The 11,157-nt window shown below is 52.5% G+C and overlaps 1 protein-coding gene across 1 annotated transcript; it reads left to right on the top strand.

Moving 5' to 3' along the window:
• Positions 1-3,077: 3,077 nt before the first annotated feature.
• LOC123042431 (uncharacterized) lies at positions 3,078-4,096 on the top strand. The gene has a single exon (XM_044464885.1). The coding sequence runs from the start codon at positions 3,202-3,204 to the stop codon at positions 3,991-3,993; it is 792 nt and encodes a 263-aa protein (XP_044320820.1). The 5' UTR covers positions 3,078-3,201; the 3' UTR covers positions 3,994-4,096.
• The last annotated feature ends 7,061 nt before the right edge of the window (positions 4,097-11,157 follow it).

The raw sequence follows: 11,157 nt of genomic DNA, 5'->3' as shown, positions 1-11,157 counted from the left end.
AGGGTTAGTGAATGAGAGGGTAGAGTTGATGACGAGGTGGTCGAGATAAATTATGACACCATTGGTGAGTTTCACAATATCAATGCTTCGCCACTTGTTCCTTCATACGTCTCCCAAAGGGGAGCCGACTTCCATTACATTTCATAACGAAACAACAACCCAAAGTACAAACAAAAAGCGAAAAGACAGCCCAAAAGAAGAAACATAAGAGAAACCACTAGACCTTAACTCCCCAAACAAGTACCATCAATCAAATGTACAAAAGGCAAATCCAAGTTTAAAAAAATCAAATGTACAAAAGGCAAATCCAAGGGGGGAAGGCAACATGGTTTCCAACATCTATTACCCAAAAGAAGAACAAACACATTTGAGTCACTTTTTTCGACATGAAACCATGACCTTGAACGCTAGTTATTCTCTTTTTTAGAGTATATAGAACCCATCACATTATAAAGAGAGTTCCAATACATCAGACATAAACACACAGCTGGTAGTCAAGCCATATATAAACTAAATAGTACTCCTGTTTCATATTAGTTGTTGTTGATTCAATACAAATTTAATACAAAATTATATTAAATCAACGACAACTAATATGAAACAGAGAGACTACATCTTAACCATCAAAAACAGATGGATAACTGCATGATAGCGAGCTCCATTAGAAGACATGCAGCAACACGAGCAACAAAGTGCCATCACTCGGACTGTACTATGGTCCGACGCAAAGAGATCAACCAATCTAGGAGCTCGACTGCGGCCCAAACACTAGCCATGACCTTGACTGTCATGTAAAGTTCCTGCTCAACTCCTGGGTTGATCTTCTTGTTGTACTCCCACACACGTGCCAGAACTTCGTCGGCTTCCTTACGTAGCAATTCTGACTCACGGATGAATGATCAGCTTGGTTGCTGCCCTGGGCCATGTGCCTGGGTGAAAGTTCTGCCTGGCCTGGGCCTGAGGTTTTGATATTTCTACCCTGGCGAGGCAGGCTCGCCCGATTGCTGTTTGGAACGTGACCTGAGCCTGGGAGGTCACTAGGGGATTAAAAAATTATAAAAGACTGATAACCTGCCCCAAACCTGCATGCAAACAACCGGATTAGTACCAGGCTAGTCACGCCGTCTCATCCAGGCAACCCAAAAGGGACGCCTGGCAGGCTAATTATTTGCCTGGGCAGTCCAGGCCAGACTTGCTCCAACTTTTTCAGGCCTTCAACCAAACAAAGACCAGGCAGCATCCAGGGAGGCTCCAGGCCAGGCATTTTCAAGCATGGAAGCGAACCAAACTAGCCCGGAATCCTCTCTAGTAGCTGATTCAAGGTCTAGAATTCTTCTGCCATGCTGTCGGGCTGGTGCGGAGAAGGGCCGAGACCGCGCCGCCGGAGACATAACGCGGGGCGCCGGCGGCAAAGTCCGGAGGCAGCGGCGGCCGGTGACCGCATCCTCGTAGTCAGGTAGCGCAGCGCCATGAGGTATGAAGCCCGAGATCGATCGATTGGGGTCGGTAGCGCCTAGGGTTTGGTTTCTTCTCTCTCGAAGATTCTTCCTACTCTTCCCCCCCCCCTCGGCCCCCTCGGCTTTGTATTATTCTCTTTTTGAAAGGTTTTTTTTGGTAAGGAAAAAAATGGCTATATGATTGTTCTTTTTTATTTAGGGAAGCTATACGATTGTTCTAAATCGAGCTTTTTTAGGTCTTTCCAAGTCTATAGGAAAATCAACTAAGATTCACAATATCAAAATATTTAATGTGGAATAGTATTTCATAATGAGTCTCATGAAACAATTATTTGTTATAGGTGTTGACATTTTTTCATATATAATTGGTCAAACTTAATTATGTTTGACTTAGAAGGAATCTGAAAAATCAATTATTTTGAGGAGAGAGCACAAAAGTAACCAACCTGTCTCGTTGGCATTGTAGAAAATCATCCATAACCAAACTTTAATCTTTGTAAGATTTTAGCTTTTCCGAGGGACTTGAATGATCCGTAGAAAACGAGTGAACGGCTAAAAACTATAACACCTGGGGCGACCCTTACAAAAAACACGTTTCATAACCATAAAAAAATTACCAATTGCGACGAATTACCACGAGAGTGGTGGTCTATTTTTAAGGGTCACTTCAATCGTGATAGTTTGTAGCTATTTACCCGTAGAAAACAAATGGTTTACATAGTTTCCCCATTCATGCTTCGCCGCTTGGTGTGTGCATGTGGTATCCCTCCGATCCATAGTTAGTTTCGCAGTTTTGAATTAAGCTAGTTCGATCTTATTCCAAAACTGGGAAGCTTATTTCTGAAACGGAGACGAAAGATTTGCCTCATTGATTAATTAAGAAAAAGAAAAAATACCCACTTAATTGACGAAAAACCGTGCGAAAACCGATCTGCGAAACTTATTTGGATCGAAGGGGGTAGCAGTGCCAGTATTTGCATTTGCCTGAAACGAAAACTCTCGTCACTTTATTTGCGCGGGACTGAATGTACTGGCCCGCCACAAAGTGTGAAGCAAAGCTGCATGTTTGAAGAACGAGCACGAGCACGACCAAGGCTACGACTTTACCAAATGCCAGTCATGCGGTAGGGACACGTCGACGGTCAATGGCCACGGCCCCTCTAATGATGTGCACACACGACCCGTGCCTCGTGCGGTCAGAGCAGAAACCACAGAATCTTTGGATCCGCACCTGCACCAAACAGACCGGCGACCTCCCTCTCCCGCCAAAACCACCCCGTCTCCTCCCTCCTTTCCTCGACACGACCGCCTCCTTTCTCCTTTGCGCTGCTCACCCCGCAGAACCGCCTCCGCCCTATGACAACCCTACCCTACCCCGTCGCCACCGAAAGGGCTCGGCCACGCCGTGGTACCTCGTGGCAGGCCTGTGCAGACCATTAAGAACGCCCTAATCCATGTCGCTAAGCGCACTAGGCCCTAGCTTTTGGAAGGGCTGGCTCGCCTCGGCGACGCCGACGGCAGTTGATCGTTACGAGACAAACGGTGGATTAGATTAGGCAACTTTGATTAGCCGCTCTAACCGAGGGACTAGTCCTCTATTTTGTTGCCACCAGAGCTTGACTCACCAGTGACCACTACACTCGTTGCAAGTACAGCACACTCACACTCGCCGGTCGCCACTCCAGCAGCTGACCACTGAGGCTGGGCTTGGCGAGCGAGCTGAGGGCGGAGGGCGGAGGCCGAGATGGCGACCGACGGCGTGTCGAGGCTGAGCGTGGGGGTGAGCGTCATGGTGGCGCTCAGCCTGGCCGTCTTCCTCACCATCGTCATCCTCCTCCTCGCCGACCTCTTCTGCTCCCACCTCCGCCGCCGCCGCCTCCGCGCGGACGCAATGGAGGCGCCGCCGCACAAATGGCCGAAGCGCGGCCACGGCGCCGCGGGGTCCCTGTCCCCGCCGCACGCCGCCGGCACGGCTGCCGACGACGCGTCCGTGGCCACCACGGCGACCACGGCCACCACCACGGCGCGCGAGGCGCTCACCAGCACCCCGCCCTTCTACTACGCGCACGGCGTCATGTGCGCGCCCACCCGCAAGGACCTGCTCCTCGCCATCCCCAGGCTGGAGGCCGCCGTGTGGAGGTGGTCGCCCGCGCGCCGCTCCTCGCCGCCGCGGTCGGACGAGCCCACCGCCCGCGGCTCCTCCTCCTCCTCCGCGCACAGCGACGGCCTCATGTACATCTCCAACCCAGTGTACGAGCGGGGCGCCCCCGCCGGGCACGAGCACGACACGCCGTTCGAGACGCCGGACGCATCGCCGTCGCGGTACGGGATTACAGAGGAAGTGCGGGGGGACGGGGCGTTCTCGCCGCCGCTGCCCATGATGAGGAAGCTGCCGCCGCTGGGCGTGCTGGCGTGCCCCCCGCCTGCGGTCTTCGACGGCCGGCCGCCGGTGACGTTGTGGCCCGGCACGGTCGCCGACGCCAATCGGGCCTCCTCGTCGTCGTCCAACTTCACCGCGCGCTTCTTCTCTTCCTAGTCGCCGGAGTAGCAGACCTCTTGTGATGCGGTAGAGTGTGGCTGAGTGATGTAGGCGCTAGGTAGATCTTGATCTTGATTCCATTCATCGTTTTGCTCGGGCTCCTCGGTTCTGTTGTTCGTTGGATTTGCTAGTTCTTGCACTTGTTTTTGCCAGGGGAGTGTACCCCACTTGATGATCTATGGCTAGATGATGCATCAGTGTCTGGTTGCAAAATCAACCTCGGTTCCATGTTTGATCCACACAAAACTCTCTACTCCCACTCTATGCCAAAATGCTAAAAAAATCAAGCGCGCGCTCTCTCTCTCTCTCTCTCTCTCTCTCTCTCTGTCTCTCTCTCTCTATCTCTCTCTCTGTCTTGGCAAAGGAAACCAAGTCCTGAATCAGAGCATCGAGTTGCGAAACGAGGCTTTGATGATTCCAATGATCAGTACTACTCACATTTCTTTCTTTTTTCTTGGACAAAGAAAGATAACAACTCTCCAATCAGGTCTACTGAAGATTAATTAGTATTTAGCGAGCGTTCTCCGGTTTGCACTGTTCTTCAGGGCTCAATAGTAGCTTTTGTTCTGAGCTGGTGTCAGAGAGAGAGAGAGAGAGTCCGAGGACTGATACAGTAGGAGCCGTTGTGGTGGTCAAGCTCGATCAGAGTTGCTGTTGCTTTGTCAGCGGAGTTTGGTATCCAATCCAGCGGAGTAAAACTGTTCCCTGACCGGGGGCAGTGTTAGCTTTACTCTGTGAAACACTCCTCTGAATAATAATGCATTGGTGAAAGAGAGGACTTGCTAATTCTCAAAATGTTCACCCTCCGTCGATCAAACAACTACTACACTTATCCCATTGGCCATTGGTCTCCCTGGAGTGTTCCACGGAAACCACGCACTGCGCAGTGCGTGCCCGTCGGCACGGCATATCTCGGGTCCTCGGAAAGGAGAGGCCGATCCAGGCGTAGACCACCATGGTGGCGTCCATCGGCGAGCGAGCGAGAGCTGTGGAAAGCCGTGAGGTGCAATTATTTAGCCGCACGAAAAGCCTGGGCGGACGTGCATGCATGCATGCTACACCTACGCCTTTGGCATTTTGGGGTTTGGCTTTCTTCCACTTCCACTGATCCACATCCACAGGCGGTCGCACGCAGGCGCCACGGGCACGCACGCGCCACACTTTGGCGAGGCCCGTGGCTCTTGACCCCCAAAAGTTGTCGCTGGCTTTACTGTGCGTTGCTGCGTAGAGGTAGGTAGTACGTGCCTTGGCACCTTCTCACTGAGCGACTTCTGTTCTGTTGCTCGCCTGCACCGCTTACGTTGTCAGTGGCTCAGTGCCACTGCCTATGTGCTCAGTTTTATAATGGCGCCGTGCGTGCCGACCGCGACGCCGCACGGTTTGCGTCGGACGACGTGTAGACGACGGTATTGGCAGCCTGTGATGTGCTCCTCTACGCGTGCCCAGCGACAACGAAAATTGGAGGGAAGCGTTTGGTAGGTTGTATATATCTAAGCGAGGCCTATTGGATCGAGTTTATTTAGACCATTTGAATGTCTGATCAGCATGAAGATCTTGGCGCGTAAGGAACTTAAAGCACCCATAAGCCTGACTCTAGCAAAAGAAACGTTCGGCATGCTACTTGTCGGTGTCAAAACCGGCGGATCTCGGATGGGGGGTCCCGAACTGTGCGTCTAGGCGGATGGTAACAGGAGACAAGGGACATGATGTTTTTACCCAGATTCGGGCCCTTTCGATGGAGGTAAAACCCTACTCCTGCTTGATTAATATTGATGATATGGGTAGTACAAGAGTAGATCTACCACGAGATCAGAGAGGCTAAACCCTAGAAGCTAGCCTATGGTATGATTGTTGTTCGTCCTATGAACTAAAACCCTCCGGTTTATAAAGACACCGGAGAGGGTTAGGGTTACACAGAGTCGGTTACAATGGGAGGAGATCTTCATATCGTATCGCCAAGCTTGCCTTCCACGCCAAGGAAAGTCCCATCCGGACACGGGACGAAGTCTTCAATCTTGTATCTTCATAGTCCAGGAGTCCGGCCAAAGGTCATAGTCCGGCTATCCGGACACCCCCTAATCCAGGACTCCCTCAGTAGCCCCTGAACCAGACTTCAGTGACGACGAGTCCGGCGCGCAGATTGTCTTCGGCATTGCAAGGCGGGTTCCTCCTCTGAATATTTCATAGAAGATTGTGAACACAAGGATAGTGTCCGGCTCTGCAAAATAAGTTCCACATACCACCGTAGAGAGAATAATATTTGTACAAATCTAATCAGCTGACGTATTCCGCATCGCGACATCATGCCACGGCCAAGCTTTTATTTAAACCGTTTTACTGTCCCACCTCAGCGCGTTTAGCGAGGTGGTTTCCTTGGCACATCTTGTCAAAGCAGAGATCGTGTCCCCTTATTCCGGGATTCTCATCAATACGGGCGTGGGTAACCCACCCATGCCATTAATCACGACGCTTGGGAGATAAGCGAGTTTTACCAGGCTGGTGGGGGCACATAGTTTCGTCCGCCCATATAAGGGGATAAGGATCCACCTCTTCCATCTACGCCTTCTTCCTCCTTTGCTTATCCATTTTCGCGCACTCGAGCTCCAGCGCCCAAGTCCGCACTTCCCACCTCGACCTTCTCCAGCCATGTCCGGAGCGGGAGGCAGGTGGATGGCCTCCACCGTCACGGAGGGGCACATCAAAAAGTTGAGGAAAGCCGGATACTTGTGCAACGACATTGCGTACCGGCTTCCAGATGAGGGGCAACTCATCCCCACCCCCAGGCCCCATGAGAGGGTGGTGTTCCTCCCCCATTCCCTCCGCGGACTGGGCTTCCCACTCCAACCATTTGTCCGGGGGATCATGTTCTACTATGGCCTGGATTTCCATGATCTGGCCCCGAACTCCATCCTCAACATCTCGGCATTTATCGTCGTGTGCGAGGTCTTCCTCCGCATCAAGCCCCACTTCGGCTTATGGCTGAAGACCTTCAATTTCAAGCCGAAGGTTGTGGGCGGCCGGCAAGCGGAGTGCGGAGGCGCCATGGTGGGCAAGATGCCCAACGTCACATGGCTCGAGGGCTCCTTTGTGGAAACCATCAAAGGGTGGCAATCGGGGTGGTTCTACATCACCGAGCCGTGTGACCCTGAATGGGCAGGGCCCCCCGAATTCCAATCTGGCATCCCCACACGGCTCACCTCCTGGAAAGAAATGGGCCTGTCGTGGGGTAGTTCGGAAGAGGTGACCGGACTCCAAACCTGCGTCCAAAACCTGGTGGACAAGAAGGTTAAACTAGTCAACGTAGTCCAGGTCATGCTCTTCCGCCGGATCCTCTCGTGTCAACAACGGGCTTTTAACTTGTGGGAGTTCGACCCGACCCAGCACCAAACTTTGTCCAGGCTCTTTGACACAACGCACAAAGACGCCTGGAAGGTGCTATTCAAGGGCTTCGAGGTTCCCCCTCCCATTACCGAGGATCGCAGATTCTGCGCGAAGCGCCAAGCCAGCGCAGTAAGCTTGTTTTACCCTTTACAGGATACTTGTTTTTCGTAGTTTGACTCTATGCGGGATCTAAGCTCCCGCTCCTTTGACAGGACTGGAAGAGGACGTCCGTATAGATTGACTGTCCGGCTCCTTTGCCCGAAGGTCCAGCAGATGCACGCTTGGCGAAGCTGCTGGTCCCGGCACCTCACGTGGTGCCGGAGAAGAAGGCCAAGAAGAAGGCCACGGGAACTCGAAAGAGTTCCCGGCGCCTGGTGGTGTCGGATTCATCGCCCGACGATCCCGAAGCGCACTCCTCCCCCGAAGACGAGGAGGAGGAAGAAGAAGCCTCTCCCCATCCAACGGGGGGAGGAAAGAAAAGGAAGGCCGCCCCAACTGGGGAGGCTGGAGGGTCCAAGAAGGGAAATACCCTTCTTCCGGACTACTCCACCAGCGCCGACGACAGCGGAGAGGAGTGGCCATCCAGGGCCAAGCCCATGGCAAAATCGTAAGTAACCGGATACCAGAATAACTCATGGCGTTCCTTTATTGCACAGTATCTTCTGATGCCGAATATAATCATGAAGTCCGCCTAAGGCCCGGCTCGACTCTTCGTCGAGCGGCTTCCTGGATTCGTCGGATGTGAATAGTCTTTCACTCCCGACTGCTACCTCCCCTCGCCCTACGGACGATGCCGAGGTGGAGTCTCGAAAGGGGCCAGACCAGGAGGAGGTGGTCCTGGAGGCGCCACAAGGCGACCTCCCGGACTCCAGGCGCCAAGGGGACAAAACCCCAAGGGGCTCTAAGTCCGGCCCGGGGCCGGACACTGCACTGTAACCTTCAGTGGTTCCGGAGTCCGGCAGGCGGCCCCCTCGTAAGAAGGGCAAGCCTACGACGCCGGTGACCCCCATCCAACCGGAGGCACCGGACAATTTGCTGGAGGTGCTTAAAGGCGCCTCCATCGACGAGGAGCACCGCACTATTATGAGTGCGGTGATCCAGGAGGTTCAGTCCGCCAAGAGCAGGCTGACAGAAGCCTGTGCCAGCCTTCTAACAGGTTTTGAGGTATGTATTTAAGATATGTAAAAATATTACCGCATAGACAGTAGCCCCTGATGCTCAGTGTGGTGTTCGGAAAGAAAAGCCGGACTGAGGATCTAAAAAGATATACGCATGAGTCTAACATAAGTATGTCAATATGGGAATGCAGGCTGCGCTGCTGACCTCTGCCGCACTGACTGCGGAGGTCGATGCCTTGAAGCAGAGCCTCGAGCGGTCCGAGAACAAGCTCGGCCTTGCCAAGAAGCAGCTCGAGGACAAGGAAGGTAAGTAGTACCTTATGTAAGTATATTAAAATACCTGGTTGCAAATAGTGACAGGACCAACGTGAGTGTTACAGGGGCCACAACCGAGGTGGCGACCCTGAAGGAAGCGTTGTCCAAGGCCAAAGACAATGCAGTCGTGGAGCGCACTGAGCGAGAAAAGCAGGATGCGTGGGCGGAGGAGGTGCGGCAAGAGCTCCACACTCTTGTGAAAAAACACGAGAGTTTGGAGCTTGACTCAAAGACTCAAGAGTCCGAGCTTGCCTCGGCCCTTGAGAGCGCCAAATCTACCAAGGCCGAAGCCCAAAAAGCCCTTCAGGAAATTGAGGCGATGAAGAAGATAGCGGCGGGTAAGGCATTCTTTATGCAAAGCAAGCACGTGAAAGTGAATTACTTGTTACTTACCCGAGTCCGGAGCTCTCCAGGAGCATTCACAGATCTGCCGCATTCTACCGAGCCGAGGAAGGGAGCTCGACGGAGAAGGTGTTCTGGTCCCAGTATGCTGAGGCCTAACACCCGGTGCCCTTGAGCGACCAGCTGAAGCAGCTGGTCGAGCTCCATAAGGCAACCGAACAGGCCATGAAGGGCATTATAGTCCGGCTATGGCCTGGGAAGGTCATGCCTGGGAGCTACTTTGGGCTGGTGAGGCGGCTGGTGGATGACTGTCCATGGCTTGAAATCATCAAGCGCTCCGTATGCATCGAAGGTGCCCGTAGGGCCCTTGCCCGTGTTAAAGTACACTGGGGCAAGATGGATGCTGAGAAGCTGGTGATAGATGGGCCACCGGAGGGGAAGGAGCATCGCAAGCCCGAGTTGTATTATGAGGGCGTCCTGAAGGGTGCCTGCCTTGTGGCGAATGAGTGTTCCAAGGATGTAATTTTTGAGTAAACTCGCTCGTGTTATCCCGTGCGCTGAAAACTTGTTCATATGCGCTAAGCAACGCTTTTTGAATTTAAAATGTTACCTTCTGTGCGGCCGTTTATTAAATCTGAGAGATGCAAGTTGTCAGCTTCTACCCCCATGCCACGAGTGCTGGGGTGTTCGGGATAAACCTGAGCACTCTTGTTCCCATTCTTGGGTCCTTCGAGGGAGGCGCTCAGCACAACGAACAAGGCAATCAGACTATAATGCTTTATCACTCTCACTTAGCCATAGAATTCTATAATTTTAAATTTCGGCGAAGCCCCTAGTATTCGGGAGACCGAGTTCGGGGCGCTATCCACGCCTAGGCCGGACAAAGCTAGCTCCTCGCTCTAAGCGGCATAAGTCTCTAGGAACTCGAAAACCTCTCGAACAGCGACCGGCTCTCGCCCTATCATGACGGTCAGTTTTAGCTTTCTCTATTGAGGTGCTTAACCCAGCTCAACTGGGGCACAATCGCAGTAGTTCTCCCAGCGCTACCTTAGCCGATATAGCGGAACATAAGGTACCAAAACATGGGAGCCGGGCAAACACAACTATTTACCCAAGACATGATTCGGAGCCGATGCATATAATGCTATAAGTTCGGGGTGCCGCACTCGTGAGAGTGTTCGGACTTCTCACACCATTTTCTGGGGTACTTGAGCCCCTGGTGTATTGGCCGTACCAAAGTGTACGATTGCATAATGTCATAACTGAACATATTTACATAAAAACTGAATGCAATAATAGATGAGAGCTATGTATTGTTTACTAAGAGGCTGCTGTGAAAGCAGAACGATACAAATAGTGCGATAAGCAAGAGATGGGATTATTTGACATGCCCCCCTCCAGGGGCAAGCTGTGAGACTTTATGTAAGACAGGTATTTAGCTCGTTATAGAGACCACCTGGACATTCGACGTAGCTTGCTGCCTCCCTGGCTGTTGCATCGTGTGTTCGGTGATTGTATTGCCGGACAGGCCTTCCGGAGAATGGAGTCCTGAAAGTAAGAAAAAAAAAGAAATGACAAAATTTGGAGCCCCTTGTGCAGTTGAGCTGCATGTTGGGCGTGCCGTGGTTGTGCCCCTCCCCTTATGCCCATGGTATTTCCAGGGCGTAATTATGTACATGTAGTACTGATTTCGCAATTTCGCGAGGGCTGGGGTTGTGGCCGCACTGCTACGCTTGCTCGGAACGTGCTAGGCGGTCTTTTTGTAGGTTACTCCGGGCGCGCTTAACGGTGTCTGGACGTTTAATAGCCGGACTGGAGAATTGCCTTGAGAGGCTACTTTGCACTTCTGCCGCGAGGGCCGCCGTATGCTCCTCCGTTCGGAGAGAGCGTTCGGTGTTTCCATTGACCGTAATGACTCCTCGAGGGCCTGGCATCTTGAGCTTGAGGTATGTATAGTGCGGCACCGCATTGAACTTTGCAAATGCGGTTCGTCCGAGCAGGGCGT

This window comes from Triticum aestivum, chromosome 2B, assembly GCF_018294505.1.
Source record: "Triticum aestivum cultivar Chinese Spring chromosome 2B, IWGSC CS RefSeq v2.1, whole genome shotgun sequence".
Lineage (NCBI taxonomy): Eukaryota > Viridiplantae > Streptophyta > Magnoliopsida > Poales > Poaceae > Triticum > Triticum aestivum.
Note: the sequence above shows the minus strand (reverse complement) of the source record. Positions and strands in the feature narration are given on the sequence as shown.